General features: G+C 38.6%; 3 protein-coding genes, 1 long non-coding RNA gene and 1 pseudogene across 5 annotated transcripts; 4 read left to right on the plus strand and 1 right to left on the minus strand.

Moving 5' to 3' along the window:
• The first annotated feature begins 256 nt into the window (after positions 1 to 256).
• Positions 257 to 1,889, plus strand: LOC138126539 (venom serine carboxypeptidase-like; annotated as a pseudogene).
• Positions 1,890 to 7,395: 5,506 nt separating this feature from the next.
• LOC138125242 (cytochrome P450 6k1-like) lies at positions 7,396 to 9,413 on the plus strand. Its single transcript, XM_069040450.1, has 5 exons — positions 7,396 to 7,483; positions 7,547 to 8,396; positions 8,449 to 8,661; positions 8,708 to 8,959; positions 9,017 to 9,413. Exons 2-5 carry the CDS (start codon positions 7,547 to 7,549, stop codon positions 9,178 to 9,180), a joined length of 1,479 nt encoding a protein of 492 aa, XP_068896551.1. The 5' UTR covers positions 7,396 to 7,483; the 3' UTR covers positions 9,181 to 9,413.
• Positions 9,370 to 11,898, minus strand: LOC138125246 (uncharacterized). The gene is made up of 2 exons (XR_011157382.1): positions 11,769 to 11,898; positions 9,370 to 11,715 (listed from the first exon to the last, which is right to left on the minus strand). It is a non-coding gene; the product is annotated as an uncharacterized lncRNA (long non-coding RNA).
• A 400-nt stretch (positions 11,899 to 12,298) lies between these two features.
• On the plus strand, positions 12,299 to 14,094 carry LOC138125240 (cytochrome P450 6k1-like). Its single transcript, XM_069040447.1, has 5 exons — positions 12,299 to 12,363; positions 12,414 to 13,263; positions 13,316 to 13,528; positions 13,575 to 13,826; positions 13,878 to 14,094. Exons 1-5 carry the CDS (start codon positions 12,361 to 12,363, stop codon positions 14,045 to 14,047), a joined length of 1,488 nt encoding a protein of 495 aa, XP_068896548.1. The 5' UTR covers positions 12,299 to 12,360; the 3' UTR covers positions 14,048 to 14,094.
• A 3,069-nt stretch (positions 14,095 to 17,163) lies between these two features.
• Positions 17,164 to 19,163, plus strand: LOC138125241 (cytochrome P450 6k1-like). Of its 2 annotated transcripts, XM_069040449.1 has the most exons (6): positions 17,164 to 17,266; positions 17,318 to 18,167; positions 18,219 to 18,431; positions 18,478 to 18,729; positions 18,787 to 18,946; positions 19,021 to 19,163. In XM_069040449.1, the coding sequence occupies exons 1-6, from the start codon at positions 17,264 to 17,266 to the stop codon at positions 19,022 to 19,024; spliced, it is 1,482 nt and encodes a 493-aa protein (XP_068896550.1). In that variant the 5' UTR covers positions 17,164 to 17,263; the 3' UTR covers positions 19,025 to 19,163. The 2 variants fall into 2 exon arrangements, with proteins under 2 accessions (XP_068896550.1, XP_068896549.1); XM_069040448.1 differs by having other exon boundaries at positions 18,787 to 19,163.
• Positions 19,164 to 19,741: the final 578 nt, after the last annotated feature.

The raw sequence follows: 19,741 nt of genomic DNA on the forward strand, positions 1-19,741 counted from the left end.
AAATGTACCATGTGACACGTGAATTATATTCTCTTATAAACAATTATCTATAATACATATTCCTTAAATGTTCAATATTTTTCCAAGCAAAAAATCTATCGGAGGTATTAATTCCTAAGTTTAGTTCAATTTTCATACATTCTTTGGGAAGCAAAAGAATTTTTTTTTAAAAGCCTTGGTTGATGTATACCAAATTGCCCCAATTAGTCGCACAGATGTGATAACAAATGTAACATATTTGACAATAATTATAACCTCCAAATCTCAGTAGAATTGAAGCTGCGTTGAGAGCAACAAGCATGACGTACCTCGTATTTTCGCTAATTGTGCTGAGTTCTCTTGGGAAATTGGCGTCTGGGATGTTCCCCAACGTGTACGGGAAGATTAAACAGGAAGAAGTCGGCGACAACCCGGGACTGCCCCTGATCCTAACCCCATTTATCGAGCAAGGCAAGATCAAACAAGCTTTGACCGCGGCCGAGGTGCATTTCAACGGCTTTAAAGGCATCAAGAGCTATGCTGGGTACTTCACCGTGAAGAAAAACTTCAATTCGAATATGTTTTTCTGGTTTTTCCCCTCGCAAACCGACTACGCCAACGCGCCGGTTGTTTTGTGGCTACAAGGAGGCCCCGGAGCCACCTCTCTCATCGGCTTGTTCACAGAAAATGGCCCCTTCACGGTGATTAGCCAGCAGGGCCTCAAGTTACGGAAATATGCCTGGACCGAGTCACATTCAGTGATTTACATTGATAACCCCGTCGGTACTGGATTCAGTTTTACCGATAGCGATGGATATTGCCAAAATGAGACACAAGTGGGAGAAGATTTGTACACCACCCTCCAACAGTTCTTTTTGTTGTTTCCAGAGTTGCAAAGAACGATTTCTTCGTGGCTGGAGAGTCGTACGGGGGGAAGTACGCTCCAGTCATAGCTTACACCATCCACCAGCGCAACCCTGATGCCAAAGTGCAGATTAACTTGAAGGGGATAAGCATAGGAAACGGTCTCATCGACCCAGTAAACCAGCTCAACTACGCCGACTATTTATTCCAGATCGGACTGATCGATTCTAACACACAAGCAATGATTCACAAGATCCAACGAGAGGGAATCGACCAGATCACGAACAAGGATTGGGCCAAAGCGTTTCAAACTTTCGACGACCTCTTGGTCGGCGACCTCAACAACCACACCTCTCTCCTCAAGAACATAACAGGCTTTACCATCTACTTCAATTATCTGTACACCGTGGACCCCAGCAGCGAGCTGATCTACATGGGGAAGTACATCCAGAGGGACGACGTGCGGGCGGCGATTCACGTGGGCAACGCGACTTTCCACGTCGAAGATCAAGAAGTCAAGATCAACCTCCTCGCAGATATTATGCAGTCTGTTGCGCCTTGGGTTGAAAAGTTGCTCGACAACTACAGGGTCTTGATCTACAACGGACAGGTGGACATCATAGGGGCGTATCCGATGACGGTCAACTCTCTGCAGAATCTCAATTTCAGCGCTGCCGCCGAATATAAAACTGCGCAAAGATATCAATGGCATGTGGATGACGATCTGGCAGGATACGTCAAACAGGCTGGGAATTTGACGGAAGTTTTGGTGCGCAATGCGGGGCACATGGTGCCAACGGATCAGCCCAAGTGGGCGTTCGATTTGATTTCTAGATTCACACGTAATAAACCGTTTCATTAAGTAAACAACAACAAATTTCAAGTGTATCAAAGTATGATAATAATTTGTATACGTACAGTCGCGAGCAATAAATTTTGGTCGTCAAGGTCATTCTTTGACGCAATCGAAAATGCTCCATTGTAAAACAGTCGTAAATATCATAACCTATCATCATATTGTATGACATTAATTGTCATTTTTTTTCTCATTTTTTTTGACAATTTGTTGACATGGGCATAATCAGGCAGGGAATTTTTTTAAATTTGTGACAATCTAACCAAATTTTAAAATTTAACATAAAATAACATTTTAAATTTACAATGCGAAAATTTCCGATATAATGCGGAATCTGGAAAAGTGCCCCGAATGCTTGTAGCGTTTCCACGTTGAATGGCAAGGGAAATCCTCTCAAAAAGGAATTTCTTAGATTTTGAATCCCCCGATTCCGCGATAAGTCGGTCTCCGATGACATTAATGAAATCTATTGTTTCTTTGCACCAAGGGCCTAAGGTTTCAAAGGCTAAACCTTTAAATATGTAGTTTGACAAAATAATTGAACGATATTTGTTATGTTTGCGTTTGCAAGCCATTTCAGCGGCAAAACCTGAGACTTCAGATGTTTTCAATACGTAACTGTCTGCAAGTGTATCTACGACAGTAACGTAATTTTAAAATGACATTGACGACCAAAATTTATTGCTCGCGACAGTACATATGTGTAGATTTATACTTACGTCAGTTTCTAAACAAATACAAATTTTGCTTTGATGTAACAATTTTTTTAACAAATTCTTCATAATTTAGTAGTTATGCTTGTGTAATTATCCCTACTTATAAATAACTGAGGATTTTTTTAAAATTAATTTTGTAATAAGATAATTCAAAAAGAAATACAGATCATTTGTTTTAATAAATAAATAATAAAAGATTGTATGTTGGAAAAGCTATAAATACTGTACCTAGTATTTACATTGATCCTAGGAGACAACAATAAGAATAAATTTGGATTTGCGAACTGCTTCCAGTCAAAAAACACCTTAATTTAACTTAAGTAGATATTCCGATGATTTAGTTAGAGGTATTGGATTCTCTAATGGGCTGTGACCTTGGAAATATCTGCGCGAAGACGATAAACCAGTGAAAAATCTGTAAATGAAAACGTCGACTACTTTACGTGCAAATATGCGAGAGAGAGACGACACTAACGTAACGACTGACGATGTTTTCCCGTAGGTTTGTAGCGCCTATATGACTCACAACCCATGAGAAAATCCAACACCTAGACTGTGTACTTTCAAGTCTCCCAAACGTATTCTTTAATACGGTGGAAATTCCTTCAAAATTATTCATCATAATATTTTCCCCTTTCAACTGAACAGAACGGGCGATTTCTTCTCTGTTATTATTTGTACTTGATCTTTCAAATCTTCAGAGGTAATTCCTTAGCTTTTAGAGCTCGTGCCAACTCTCATGATCGATGACGCAGAAACCAAAATGCGTACCGAAGCGTCTGTACTATTCGAACTAAAAACATCGGTACCATTTTGTCACGCTTTACAGATTTGTGAGCTAATTTATGTTGATATTTATTTGGCGAGAAGCCGACAAGTCCTTAGATAATGTCGGACATTCTAATCCAAATCCTTGAACAGTGTAAAATGCAAATTTGCCACCACCCTGAAAATTTGAACTAAACGACCGACGTTTTTACGTTTCACTTATCAAAATTGGGCTCCGCCTTCGCGCAGCTTTTGTCAAGGTCATCGATCATGACAGTTGGCACAAGCTCTAACACAGTTCAAAATCTTCGCTTTTATTTGGATAACAATTTTTGTCCACTGAGAGCTTCTATGATGTGTGACGTTTTTTCCTTCTTCATTTCTTTACTCTGGCAGGACTGCCAACTTTACACAAATTTACGAGAAATATTTCTTTAAGCAAAATGTTGCGACAAAAAACGTCCCTTTCATTTCCACGATGACGCGCCCCTCTCGTGCAGATGCTGAGTGTATGCAAAAGAGTCAGGACAAATTTCTTGTGATTCCGATTCACTTCACAGGCCCTGCATATTTCACTTTTTACTAAGATTTTTAACGCTATGTCGCCATTTTACCTTCGTTCAACAAAGGTTCAATTCATCATATCCCTCTCGTCAATTTCCCATACCCTTCAAGATTAAAATTGCTCTGGAAATTTTCAGTCATAACAAACTATATAAAACGCCACAAGCCATATCTCCGTTATTTATGGCTTGATTTAAATAAAACAAAAACTGGAATAAATCACTTCAAAAGCACTATAAGCACAACATAGACTAATTTTTTTTCAAAAAGTAATTCAAGGTAAGATTATAATCAACTTTGTTTTTTTAAAAAGCTTGGTATGTATATTTTTTATACTGTATACTGTAAGGTCCGAATAGGTTCCATAAATTAAGAATTTTAATTTTAAAATAATTTCAACGAAATATTTTAAATACCGTTCATTTGCGACGGAAATGCTGGTCAGTTGTAAATTTTATTGTTGCTTTGTTCACAAGAGTGACACCACACTCCTCAAGTGAAATCTGCCAACCTTCTTTGAAAATGCAGGTACGCGTCCGGGGCAAAACATAGCCCAAGGGGAACAAGTGTTCAGGGGAAAAGAAGCGTTGCAATAAATTTACTGTAATTACATGTTCGACAATTTGGGTGGTCCAGTTAAAATCAGGGGAAAATTGAATTAATGAATTTGATGTTAGCAGGTTTCAAATTGAGCGAACAAAATTAATGTTCATTAGGTTAATTTACCTTTTTTAGCATTCTCAAATTTGTGGCATATTTGTAATTAAAGGGCGAGAATTGCAAATTAAAAAACTGAGCGCTTTATCGTAGAAAAGAACTAGAATTGTTTGCACTTTTAGTTAGAAAAGTAACAAAGCAAAGTAGAAAGGGAGTCGGTAGAAAACACAGAGGACCGGGTAACGGTAAACCCAGGTAGTCGTAGAAATCAGAGGTGTGAGTGAGAGAGAGAGAATGAAATTTACGAAGTAATTATTAATTAGAACGGTTTTGGGGAATCAAACCAATGTAGAACAATTTTTAGAAGTAGCGGAACAACGGAACTTAGTTGTATGAAATGGCACTTGCGTAACAGCGTTTCAAGCCCAATTTAGGTTTCAAAATAAGGTTAATTTGTTCCATTTTAATTATGTTTGTTTCAGTTTAATTATGTTTGTTTCATTTAAATTCTGTTTAATTCTTGGTGCTGATTTTTATTATTGTATAGGGTCGGTAATTCAGTGTTCCTGTTTAATTCTATTTGTTCCATTTTTAATTGTGTTTGTTTCTTGATGTTGAGGTTTATTATTGTATAGAGTCAGTAATTTAGTGTTCTTTTTCAGAGTTCTAATTCAACAACAAATTATGTACATTCGGTCTGGTCCTAACAAAAGTCTAAATTTAAACATTTAAATTAATGGTGGAAAACGGAGACTGTAATTTCAAAAGTTCTAGAGATATCGAAAGGGTGTCGCGGTCGGCGTAAAGTAGAACCGAGCTGATTGGTCACTTTGGTCAAGTAGGGGTTGCGAAAGTGGGGTGCGCCAGAAATGATAAAACCGATTGCGGGACGGGAAACAGGGCTTTTTTGATTCACTCGGGGTTTGATCTCCAAAGTAGCCGGAGGTACGTTCAGTACTCCCAGCAGCCATTTTGTGACCACGTGCTTTACATTTACAAGGTAAATTATTTATCTAATTCTTGTACACGATTTGTAGTCGCGATTTAATTAGTCAAACATTTAGTTCTTTATCGTTCTAAAGTAAAGATTATATTATTTTCTTTGTGCTTTTGATGACCACGTGACTCTTTAGAATCTTATATTAATTTCTTTATCGCGAAGTATGTGATCTTCTTTCTTGCATTTACCGATTGGGGAAACGTGCTCTTGTCAGGGGGAACCAGTATGCAATTATTATAAAACATTTCCATTCATTATTTATGTCTTGGATTCTCGAGTTCGGGAAGCTACCGCCAGTGTCCGTCGCACTCAATAAGCTGTGGTCCGGCGTAAGAGCACAAAATTAGCCGCGTCACCCCCAAGGGGGCCAGCGACCAAACTAGGCCAGCTGACACGTGAAGAGAGGTACCCTTTGGCCCTGTTAGAACCTTTTTTCCCTTTTATTTTCGACCACCGGAGTAGACCGGGGTGATCTATGAGATTCCAGGGCATCGCGTCGGGTTAAATTTAATTGAGGAAATAATTGAAATCTAAATCGGATCACATAGTTCGCATCTCAAACTCCTATAATGCTGTTCGCGCCACAAACTCATATATTTGCCCAGCTTAGTCATTTATTCATGAGTCAGATCTCAATTCGTGGGCCGAGAGTCAAATTTCATTGGGTCAAATTTCCACCAACTTCTGTTAGTAAATTCATTTATTTATTTCTATAATTTGTTGGGACCAAACACCACCACACTCGATTATTTGTTAAATAAAATTTAAGTGAAGTGTGCTCAATCGTTTTAATTCTATTTGGAAAAACCTTCCAAAGGTACGGCCTCTCGTTAGAACCTAATTAAACAAAACAAAAAATAAAACACAACGTAGGATCCCTAAATATTTCTTTCTCATTATTTTTGTTTCGTATTTTTCCGCAAAAATAACATCCGAGGGAATGCGGCAACCAACAATATACCAAATGAGGGCGAAAAAAAAATCATCGAGGAAAAGTCACGGAAGTCGAAAGGTTACAATACCCATTTTGAAAGACATTATTTTTCTGAATCCAATGCCGCATGTTAAAATGCATTTAACAGTTACCGCGAAAATAAATAAATAAAATAGCATTATTGGAAAGTTTTTCTTCGGAAAAAAATCTGGTATACTATGGAAAACAATCCTAAACGCAATAACAATACTTTCTGAAGAACAGAAACAAAAAATAATATGACAGAACGTGTAATAAATATTGCGTTCAGGATTGTTTTCTATAGCAACGTGACTTTTCTCGAGGAAAAAATGTTTAATAATGCTATTTTATTTATTTATTTTCTCGGTTACTAATACGCGCATTCTAGCATGCGGCATATCGTTGGATTCAGAAAAATTATTTCTTTCAAAATCGGAATAAAAAATATACTAAGCTATTTGAAAAAACAAAATTGATTATCATCTGACGTTGAATTAGTTTTTGAAAAAAATTAGTCTATATTGTGCTTATAGTGCTTTTGAAGTGATTTATTTCAGTTTTTGTTTTATTTAAATCAAGCCATAAATAACGGAGATATGGTTTGCGGCGTTTTTTAAGATGCACCCTGTATACATTTTACATAGCTGTCACTTTTGACGTTTGTTCCGACAAGTCGGCCAGATAAATATTGAAAATAATTTACTCATACGAATTAGACGTTGCTTGGCAATTGAGGGAAAGTACTCAATTATCTCGTAATTGATAACTAAAAAGCTGTTGCACTCTGAAAATTTTTCTAAACGTTTTTACCTTCATTACCATCAAGGAAAACGCTCTCGAAGTTTGATCCGCGGATTCTGGGACACTGTATAAAAATGCAGCACAGCATCGAAGCCGGATTTATTTATAATTACTGACAATGATAATTCCTTTGAAACAACTTTTTCTCGTATTACTATTTTATATATCATTTTAACACGCAAAAAGATTACTCAATAGAATCAAAAATATAAATAATAATATTTTTATTAAAGGTTATCATAAGTTCACGAAAACTGTTTGCAACTTAATCTTGAATTATTCGAAAACTGCTGCTAGTTAAAGACTGCACAAAATATTTTACGGTAAGCTACTTAGTTTTCAATCAGTTAAAATTGCAAAAACTTTTAACTAATAATTCTCCTCAGATGTTCGCCATCTACTTGGGATGCTTGCTCCTCCTCTTGTACTACCTGTACCAGAAGACCTACAGCTACTGGTCGTCCAGGGGCGTACCTTTCGACAAACCCTTCTTAATCTTTGGCAGTTTCTTCGACATAGCAGCTCGAAAGAAACACATCTTCCACGTGCTTCGAGAGATCTACGACAAGTTTGACACCCCCTACGTGGGAATATATATCTTAAACCAACCCACCCTGATCGTGCGGAGTCCCGAAATCCTCAAGAGAATCCTAGTGAAGGATTTCGACAAGTTCCTTAACAGAAAAGTGGCATCGAACGAATCCGTCGATCCCATCGCTGCTCACACTCTCTTCAGTTCGAAGGACCAGATTTGGCGAGGTATTCGCGCCAAGATCTCTCCAGTTTTCACTTCGGGAAAAATGAAGTTGATGCTGCCTCTGATGAAAGAGTGCGCCGAAGACTTGAACGCCTACTTGACCAAGCGCGCAGGGGAGACACTCGAGTTTCGAAATGTGACGAAGAAGTACTCGGTAGATATCATCTCTTCATGTGCTTTTGGGGTCAATTCCTATTGCCTCAAAGACGACAACTCGGAGATTATGCAAGTTGCCACAAAACTGCTCGACTTGAAGTCGTTCGTCAGGAATTTCTCCGTCTTCAGTTTCTTCTTCGTGCCGAAGTTCGTCGACATCTTCAGAGTGACGTTTCTGGACAAGACTGCGTCAGATTATTTGATCAAGATGTTCCAGAGTACGATCGCGGAACGTCAAAAGAAGAACATCGTCAGGAATGACCTGATCGATCTACTCAGCAATCTCAAAGACAACGAGAAGTTTACAGATGAGTACAAGTTTGGTCGGTGTTGTTGATGATATTCTGTAGAATTGTGTTGACTGTTGGTTTTCAGATGACATCAAGATGGCGGCTCAAGCTCTGACGTTCTTCTCGGCCGGAAACGACACCACTTCGTTGACAATCTCTTTCACTCTGTATGAGCTGGCCTTGAACCCAACCATTCAAGATCGATTGAGACAAGAAGTACAAGAAACTTTTGCTAAACATGGGGACTTCACTTATGACGCCATCTACGAAATGAAGTACTTGGACATGGTTGTCAACGGTAAGTTTACCACTTCTAACTTCTTGTCCCAAGCAAATTATTTTAGAAACATTGAGAAAGTACCCATTGACCAGTTTCTTGAATCGGAAGTCTGCGAGCAAGTACACCTTCGAAGAAACTGGATTCACTTTGGACGAAGATGTTGCCATTTTAATCCCAGTCGCTGGATTGCACTTCGACCCAGAGTACTTCCCAGATCCAGAGAAGTACGACCCTGAGCGATTCTCCGAAGAAAATAAAAACAAAATACAACCGTACACATATTTACCATTTGGAGACGGTCCAAGGAGTTGTATCGGTACGATTACTTTTAACAACATTCGGATTTGAAACTACTATACAAGTTCTCTCTTAGGACAAAGATTTGGCCTGTTGGTGACCAAAATGGCCCTGGCTTACACCCTCAAAGACTTCGCTTTCGAAAGAACTGCTGCTACTGCAGTACCCCTTGTGTTCAATTCTGGTTCGTTTTTCATGCAGACCAAAACCGGTCTTCACATGAAAGTGGTCAAATTGTAACAGTGAAGAATGATTCTAGAGTCTGGCAAATGAAAAACCTGGAGGACTTATTTCTCTTTAATTGTAGGTGTAGTTAGAACATAGAAGTTACAAAGATGGCTTAAAAGTAAACAACTCGTTCGGCCTTTACAACTTAGTCAGTTGTCAAACCATGTTGAAATGGTTAGGTAACAGTAAAATTTGCAAGACTAGTGAATTACATTTTATTAATAATAAATTATATACATACATTATCATTACATTATTTTGTTAATTACCTGATAAGTCATATACAGACTGATGAACCCATCGAAGGGTATTTTCAACAAGATAATGCTACAGCACATTCTGCTCCTCAAACAATTGCTTATTTGAAAGAATTCTTGAACACCCGACTGGTGGAATTTCCTGCAAGGTCTCCAGATCTTGCAATAATGAAGTACTTATCCACGCCTCAAAAACACAGTTTTTAGAAGCACACGCCACACTATCGAAGAACTTTGTGGGGCTATTCGCGATTTCGACTACTGCGAGGGCGCTGCTGTTCTGACAATCAGCTGATCGAAAATCCTCCTTTTGAGATTTTCCATTTGTTTACGTGTTAATTTTTGTGTCCAAAACTCTTTTATTTGTTAATTGTGTGCAGTGTGTTTTTCAGTAAGGTAAGTGTATTCCTTAAAGTAACATTTTTTAATGTATGCATCAAAGATTATGATGTAATTTCGTAAAACAGGCGTAAAATAAATAGAGGCGTAAAGATAGGTTATGGTGCATTAAATATTTTGTTTTCAAAACATTGAAAGTGGAAAACATACTATATGCTGATATTTCAGTTACAGGAAGGCTTTTCTTTGGTTAGCTACAATTTTTAAATACTTGGAGGCTTCTGCTGACAGTCGATGTGTGGTACAGTGTGATGGGATACAGTACAGCTAATTTTAGACTTTTTTCGTTAAATTTCAATTAAATTTTACTTACAGCAACAAGTTTTCAATAAAAATACATCAATAAACTAAAAGTCTTTTTATTTAATACAATTACCTTCTCACTTATGATGTCAAGTGCACTACAGTCTACTTTGCCTGTAATTTTTGATGCAAACTTTCTCTGTGTCGTGTGTCCTTTTGGATAACTTTTGAGAAGGAACAGAAAATTCCTTTTATCGCAATTTTTGGGAAATGCTGCGTGGAGTTGAAAAAAGTAGAATAAACTACAAACTTTTAACCTCAAATTCGTGGAACTTACGATTTATAAAATCTTCACGTAAAAAATGTTTTCCACATACTCGCATATGCCGTCTTGCAGGTTTTCTCAATAACAAAACCTTTTCCCAAGCTTTTCTTCTGTCTATACTTTCCTTGCCGCCAAAAAGGTTTATGATTTGCACTTTACAACTATTTTAGCGTGGAAAGTAATGAAAGCTGGTCTCTCTGTCTTTCGCTCTGCGTGTGTGACAACCATGGACACAACACTTGGTTTTATCTACTTTCTTTTTGCCCATTGTAACATCACTTTTTGTCACTAACCCCCGTGCCTGTGGCCCCTACGCCGTTCATCATGTTATTTTTGCCATTAGCTACGTATTAAGCGATAATTTTCGGTGATTCGACTTTCCACCGCCAGAGGTCATGTTGCTTATCCGAAATGGCGAATTAGAGATGTTTGTGCTAACATAACCCCCCAACAATTGGAAAACGCATTTGACAACATGAAGCGCCAAGTTCGTTGGTGCATTCAAACTGAAGGACAATATTTTGAACATTCGCTCTAAGAATACCTAAATAAGTATTTTGTTTTGAGTTTTGCTTTTCCTTTATAAATTTTTGTCATTTTTATATCAGAGTAAACCCCGTGTACAGTGCTGTCAAATATCACTGCTGTGCTGTCTTTAAAAACTGCATGTTGCCAACTTGATAATAAAGTCACAGCGTACTCTAATTTCGAATTTATTTGAAGGCGCGGTATTATCAAGATTACGTTAAAAATACAGTTTTTCGTTATTAACTTCACAAAGTATCAGATTATCTTTGAGCGAAATATTGTGAATTCAGCAAAAACACGTTTTATTCCAAAGAAGCAAACCTCTTCATGTGCATCATCAGACTGTTGGAATAGCTGTTGGCACAGTAATAACAATTGTAAGACTTACTCCTCATGAGTCTTCTCGTGTGTTTCCAACTCTTCCCCCGAGTCAAACCATTTCTCGCACTTGCCGCACCAATCTATCCCATGAATCTTTCTGTGTTTCCTCAACACATCCTTCGACGCGTATTTCTTGTGACAGATGTCACACTCCAGATTCCTCGGTTTCTCAATTAGCAGACTCACGTTCTGAACAACGTGAGCCAACTCTTCTCCCTCCTCGCTGTTCACGATTTTCACGTTGAGAAGCGTCCCGTCGTCAAGCTGGATCAGCGACGACGGAATCAGATTGTCTTGCAGCAAAAAATTCGACTGGAGCTGTTTCAAGATCAGACGCTCGAACTGAGTCGACTCTGTCAGAGGATTCTGATTTGTTTCGTTCAAGAGCTTCAACTAATTTCCCGAAAACGACATCTGTGTAAAAGCGGGTTTAGATGGTAATCGCTGTCAAGATAGATTTCGTTTACCTGTTCTTGCATCACCAAATCGTTCTCCAGGTTCTCGCTAGTGATTATCGGTTCGTTTTGCAGACCCTTTTGGTCTTGCTGATTGAGAACGTCCATCGCAACCGAAGCGAGCAAGTTTGTTACTTTGTTTTTAATTATTTTCTTCGAAGGATTGATGAGGACTGTTGAAGACATTGTACTATACTTCAACAGTTCTTTGACTCGTGGAATTGCACTCGTGGGACTTTGGGGGACACAGAATCAGAATTTTGCCCTGATTTATTTACAATTAGGTACAGATATTTCAGCCAGGTAATGATAATTCCTTTAAAATAATTATTTCTTCGTATTACTATTTGATACGTTACTTTAACACACTAAAAGATTAGATAACAGAATCAAAAATATAAATAAAAATACTTTATGAAGGTTATCATGGCCCAGTAAGGTCAACGTAAACAAAACCCAAGATCATTGATTAATTTAAAAAATGACTTATTCAATTCGAGATAAACGAAATTCTCCTCAAATAAAAAATTATTGCGACTTTATCTTGACGTACCCACTCAAAAACTGTGCTAGTTACCTAATAAAAGAACATACCTAATATTTTATGGTAGTTTTCTATCAGTTACAATTACAAAAAAATTAACTAATCGATTTCAGATGTTCGTCGTCTACATGGGATGCATACTCCTACTCTTGTACTACCTGTACCAGAAGACCTACAGCTACTGGTCTTCCAGGGGCGTACCTTTCGACAAACCCTTCCTAATCTTCGGCAGCTTCTTCGACGTAGCAACCCGAAAGAAACACATCTTCCACGTGATTCGAGACATCTACGACAAGTTTGACACCCCCTACGTGGGAATATACATATTGAATCAACCCACCCTGATGGTGCGGAGTCCGGAACTCCTCAAGAAAATCCTAGTGAAGGATTTCGACAAGTTCGTTAACAGAAAAGTGGCAGTGAACGAATCCGTCGACCCCATCGCCGCTCACACTCTCTTCACTGCGAAGGACCAGATGTGGCGAGGTCTTCGCGCCAAGATCTCACCAGTTTTCACGTCGGGAAAAATGAAGTTAATGGTGCCTCTTATGAAACAGTGCGCCGAAGACTTGAACGCCTACTTGGACCAGCGCGCGGGGGAGACACTCGAGTTTCGAAACGTGACGAAGAAGTACACGGTGGACATCATCTCTTCGTGTGCTTTTGGGGTCAGTTCCTATTGTCTCAAAGACGACAATTCGGAGATTATGCAAGTTGCCACAAAACTGCTCGACCTCAAGTCGTTCGTCAGAAGCTTCTCCATCTTCTGTTTCTTCTTCATGCCGAAGTTAGTCGATATATTCAGATTGACGCTTCTGGACAAAGTCGCGTCAGATCACTTCATCAAGATGTTCAAAAGTACGATCGCGGAACGTCAGAATAAGAACATCGTGAGGAATGACCTGATCGATCAACTCAACAATCTCAAAGACAACGAGAAGTTTACAGATGAGTACAAGTTTGGTCGGTGTTGTTGATGAGATCATGTGGAGTTGTGTTGACTGTCGGTTTTCAGATGACATCAAGATGGCGGCTCAAGCTCTGGAGTTTTTCGCGGCCGGAAACGACACGACTTCGTTGACGATCTCTTTCGCTCTCTATGAGCTGGCCTTGAACCCAACCATTCAAGATCGATTGAGACAAGAACTAAAAGAAACTTTTGCTAAACATGGGGACTTCACTTATGATGCCATCTACGAAATGAAGTACTTGGACATGGTTGTCAACGGTAAGTTTACCACTTTTGACTTCTTGCCTCACACAAATTATTTTAGAAACACTGAGAATGTACCCTTTGACCACGTTCTTGAACCGGAGTACTACGACCAAGTACACCTTCGAAGAAACTGGATTCACTTTGGACGAAGATGTTTCCATTTTAGTTCCAGTCGCTGGACTACACTTCGACGCAGAGTACTTTCCTGATCCAGAGAAGTACGACCCTGAGCGATTCTCCGAAGAAAATAAAAACAAAATACAACCGTACACATATTTGCCATTTGGTGACGGTCCAAGGAATTGTATCGGTACTTTCAACAACATTCGGATTTGAAACTTCTGTACAAGGTCTCTCTTAGGACAAAGATTTGGCCTGTTGGTGACCAAAATGGCGCTGGCTTACACTGTCAAAGACTTCGCCTTCGAAAGAACTGCCGCTACTGCAGTACCCCTTGGGCTCGATCCTGCCTCGTTGTTCTTAGAGAACAAAACCGGTCTTCACATGAAAGTGGTCAAAGTGAAACAATGAAGCTTAATTATTTTAGAGACTGATAAATCAATACAGTGGAAAATTTATTTCTCTTTTATTTTAGGTATAAGTAGTTGGAACTTAAGAAGTTACAAAGACATCTTAATGGGGAATGGAGCTCTTTTTACAATTCCATGGCCGGTTTGACAGTAACATTAGTTCGTCGATTGACCGGTGGCGCTGTTGCGATGACAAGATTTGTTAAATCCAACCAACATTATTACAATTAAACTTAAAATGCATTTATAAAGATAAAAGTTTCGTTAAAAAGTCAGTGGAAACAAATTCTTAATGAACCATTCAGCAAACGTGAAGAAAATAAAGTGCTACAGAAGTTATGTATGCCAATAATCGTGAAAAGTTATCTCACATTTCTCTCGTAATACTTACTTAGTCTTATTTATGGCAGTGGCGGCTCCTCCGAGGAGGCAACGGAGGCAGTGCCTCCCCAAATAAAATTAAATAAAAAGAAAATAAAAAATATAATACTTAATTAAATATTATATTAAATCATATTATTTATGAATATATTTGCTTATAAATGATAATTATTCTCTTAAAAATGTGTTACAAGAAGATTTTAGCGGTTAGCATTTGTTGCTTTTGTCGGCCGGAGGCAGAGTTTAATTTAGCGCAGCATTGTTCGCCGCTAAGCGGACGAAAATGCATGGAAATGCGCCTAACTAGCATCGAGGCTCTCGGAATAAATCGTTTTGTGCCCGAGAAATGACTTCGGCCGGAGGCTTGCCTTGTTTACAGACGTCACGATTCATGTACATATGACCATCGCGGGAACGAACGCTGTTGGGTCTCGAACTGTAGCCGAGCTCTGACGAGTCTTGACTCTTGACCACGCACCGGTGGTCGTTTACAAGTGTAGATTGTAGGTGCTCGTTTGTTTTTGTTTTGGATTTGGAGTGGTATTATTGGTCCCTGGTCAAAAGTCCGTGTTTTAGAATTTATTTTTATATTGTTTAATAAAATGAAGAAAGATGTGGAAATTAAAGATTGCGAAGATGTTATTGATTAATTATTAAATCATCCATTTAATTCATTGTCTTACGACAAATTGTAAAAAGTCAAGATCAGCCACAACCAAATTTAACCGGCCTTACATGCGTAAGTGGAAAGCAGAAACGGTAATTTAACACTACGTGGTTACGTGGGTTCAGAAATGCACACGACTAGTCGGAAGTGTGAACAAAAATTTGTTGTTTTGTTGGCCTTGCATGCTACATATTTGCTGTTGAAACAGAAAACACGGTTTAGTCGCGTTTAAGATTTAATGATCTTAAAAATATTGCCCTTTGTATCGAACGACACCAAAAATCAAAATACAACAAATATTATGTACAGTCGCGAGCAATAAATTTTGGTCGCCAAGGTCATTCTTTGACGCAATTGAAATGCTCAATTGTAAAACAGTCGTAAATGTCATAACCTATCATCATGTTGTATGACATTAATTGTCATTTTGTTCTCATTTTTTTGACATGGGCATAATCAGGCAGGGAAATTTTTTAAATTTGTGATAATCTAACCAAATTTTGAAATGACATTGACGGCCAAAATTTATTGCTCGCGACAGTAGGTTCATATCTTCTACAAAAAAGAAGATTGAATATTTTTACCTGATATTTTTACTTAACAACGTACTGGTAAGCATTTTGGGGCACCCGGTATAGTGTATTTAAAAAAAATATTATTATGGTGTATTTATTATTTATTACTATGTTTGTTCAAGTTTGCCTCCTCAACAATAAAACCCACGAGCCGCCACTGATTTATGGAATAATTTTCATATTATATAAAATACGCTACTACTATTTTAAGCGACTATGAAAATATAAGTAAGTACTTATATGAAAGGCTTTTATGAATGTACTGCTTGACAAGAATAGCTTGGCGGATGAAATCTGCAGAAGAGGAAACGAGAGAAAGGCTGTAAGACAAGGCTAGGGTTGTAGGTACGATACACTCAACGAAGCAAAACTGCTAAACAGCCCAGACATGAAGCTTGAAGCGTTTTGTTATGTTTATATATTTTTTAAACCTATGAGGTTCGTTTAAATTTAGATAAGCAACCAATTTTGTTCTAGTTGAGCCTTTTATTCAAAATTCATAAACCTTTGCAAGAGGAATTAATTCCGTTCCAGCTTCTCCTTCTTGTTGAATAAATTCTAATATATTTCCAATGTTTTCTCTATTGTGCCCGCTTAAAACTTGATTCGTCACCTTACTCACGACAGTCATTATTAACACACTATTAACAAACACAAAGGAAAAGCAGTAGCTCTGAAAATAATAGTTATTTACACTACGAGAGAAGAAGGTAAAGCTTTTGTTCACGCGAATTGCATGCTCGGCCACGACGCGCAGCGGAGTGGACGATGCAATTCAAGTGAACAAAAGCGGCCTTACTCTCCATCGTCAGTACCATGCGCACTTCATAACCTAATACGCCCACTTTAGAGCCTAACACGCCCCTTTTACCTTCGCTACATATAAAATACATCACACTCCCACCACGGCAAAACACACCCACATCATGGCCCCCATTTCACTTTCACCAATTTCTTGACTCAACGCACAAACCTGTATATTTCAAATTTTTTAAGTCGTCAGATTGGCATCGTGGGATCATGGGTAGGTACACAGCATTGAAACTGGATTTATTTAAGTATCATTACAGATATTTCTACCTTCTAGGTACTCAGACTAATGAGGATTCCTTTGAAACAATTATTTCTTCTTATTACTATTTCATGAATTATTTGGAGACAGTACAAGGTTACACAAAGAAGCCATCGATTTCATTAATATAATCGGAAACCGACTTATTCCGGATTCAGGCGATTCAAAATCAAAGAAATTCCTTTTCGAGAGGATTTCCCTTGCTATTCAACGTGGAAACGCTGCAAGCATTCGGGGCACTTTTCCAGATTCCGCATTATTACCGGAAATTTTTGCATTGTAAATCAAAAATGTTATGTAATTATGTTATCAATACAGGTTACACAATAGAATCAAAATTTATTAAAGGTTATCAATTATAATGACGTAACAAGAACAACACAGACAAAAAGCGAAGATAATTGGTTATTTTAAATTATTTATTTATAAACCAAGCTCATCTTAAATAAAAACTGATTGCGACTTTATCTTGACTTATTCAAGAAGTGTTACTAGTTAATAGCAGTAGATACTTAATATTTTATGGCAGTTTTCTATCAGTTAAAATTACAAACATTTTTAACTAATCGTTTTCAGATGTTCGCCGTCTGCTTGGGATGCTTACTTCTCCTCTTGTACTACCTGTACCAGAAGACCTACAGCTACTGGTCTTCCAGGGGCGTACCTTTCGACAAACCCTTCCTAATCTTCGGCAGCTTCTTCGACGTAGCAGCCCGAAAGAAACACATCTTCCACGTGATTCGAGAGATCTACTACAAGTTTGACACCCCCTACGTGGGAATATACATCTTGAACCAACCCACCCTGATGGTGCGGAGTCCGGAACTCCTCAAGAAAATCCTAGTAAAGGATTTCGACAAGTTTGTTAACAGAAAGGTGGCACTGAACGAATCTATCGACCCCATCGCCGCTAACGCCCTCTTCAGTGCGAAGGACCAGATATGGCGAGGTCTCCGCGCCAAGATCACTCCAGTTTTCACGTCGGGAAAAATGAAGCTGATGGTGCCTCTTATGAAAGAGTGCGCCGAAGATTTGAACGCCTACTTGGACCAGCGCGCGGGGGAGACACTCGAGTTTCGAAACGTGACGAAGATGTACGCGGTGGACATCATCTCTTCGTGTGCTTTTGGGGTCAACTCCTACTGCCTCAAAGACGAAAACTCGGAGATTATGAAAGTTGCTACAAGACTGCTCGACTTGAAGTCGTTCGTCAGGAACTTCTCCGTCTTCAGTTTCTTCTTCATGCCGAAGTTCGTCGATATATTCAGGTTGACGCTTCTGGACAAAGTGGCGTCAGACCATTTGACCAAGATCTTCAAAAGTACGATCGCGGAACGTCAGAATAAGAACATCGTCAGGAACGACCTGATCGATCAACTCAACAATCTCAAACACAACGAGAAGTTTACAGATGAGTACAAGTTTGGTCGGTATTGTTGATGATGTTTTGTGGAGTTTTGTTGACTGTCGTTTTCAGATGACATCAAGATGGCGGCTCAAGCTCTGTCGTTTTTCTCGGCCGGAAACGACACCACTTCGTTGACGATCTCTTTCACTCTGTATGAGCTGGCTTTGAACCCAACCATTCAAGATCGATTGAGACAAGAAGTACAAGAAACTTTTGCTAAACATGGGGACTTCACTTATGACGCCATCTACGAAATGAAGTACTTGGACATGGTTGTGAACGGTAAGTTCACCACTTATGACTTCTTGTCTCATAAAAATTATTTTAGAAACACTGAGAAAGTACCCTTTGACCACCTTCTTGAACCGGAATACTGCCAGAAAGTACACTTTCGAAGAAACTGGATTCACTTTGGACGAAGATGTTTCCATTTTAATTCCAGTCGCTGGACTACACTTCGACCCAGAGTACTTCCCTGATCCAGAGAAGTACGACCCTGAGCGATTCTCCGAAGAAAATAAAAACAAAATACCACCGTACACATTTTTGCCATTTGGAGACGGTCCAAGGAATTGTATCGGTAGGAGTACTTTCAACAACATTGGGACTTGAAACTACTGTACAAGTTCTCTCTTAGGACAAAGATTTGGCCTGTTGGTGACCAAAATGGCCCTGGCTTACACTCTCAAAGACTTCGCCTTCGAAAGAACTGCCGCTACTGCAGTACCCCTTGGGTTCGATCCTGCCTCGTTGTTCTTGCAGAACAAAACCGGTCTTCACATGAAAGTGGTCAAAGTGTAACAGTGAAGCCCAATTATTTTAGAATCTCACAAATCAAAAAAGTGGAAGAATTATTTCTCTTTTATTTTAGGTAGTTGGAACTTAAGAAGTTATAGAGAGAGGGGCGGCTGGTGTATAAGTGCTGCAGATCTGCAGAATTCCCAAATTTTTGTTATACATTCTAATTTTAATTTCAGTAATAAAACAGTGATTAATTATTTTACATTAAAAAAATTTAAAATGATTGCTATGCTCCATTGTGACGCGCGAAACGACTTCCATTAAGTCAAATAACGATTTGTGGTCGGTGCCGCAGCTGGGCGGCTTTTATTGCATTGGGCCACTGGAGCTTAGCTGTGCACCTCTTCGCAGTTCCTTCCAACCGCAAACGCGTCTACAATTCACTAGTAGGATTGAACGAGAAACTGAGCTGCAAAGGCATCAGTTCATGGAGTAATTTCGCTCGTTATAGAAGTATTATTATACTGTAATTTACAATTTTCGGAAATAAATACAGTAGGGCGTCGATTATTATCTAAATGGGACTGAGGGTAGTGCCAATAATCCTAAAATATATCTAAAATTAACAAAAAAGTTATAAGAAATATGTTTGATCTACGACACAGACTCGAATCTATAATAAATTCCGATGTAAGCGGTAATAATTTTAAATTAGGATTCAATGTTCTTATAACTAACATTCGGATAATCAATACTTTACTGTAAACAAATTAATAAATTTGCAGAACACCCGCTTTATTTCACCATGAGCCGCACCTGTATAGAGACATCTTTAAGGAAATGTTTTGGAG

The sequence above is a fragment of the Tenebrio molitor genome, chromosome 3 (assembly GCF_963966145.1).
Source record: "Tenebrio molitor chromosome 3, icTenMoli1.1, whole genome shotgun sequence".
In the NCBI taxonomy this organism is placed as follows: domain Eukaryota; kingdom Metazoa; phylum Arthropoda; class Insecta; order Coleoptera; family Tenebrionidae; genus Tenebrio; species Tenebrio molitor.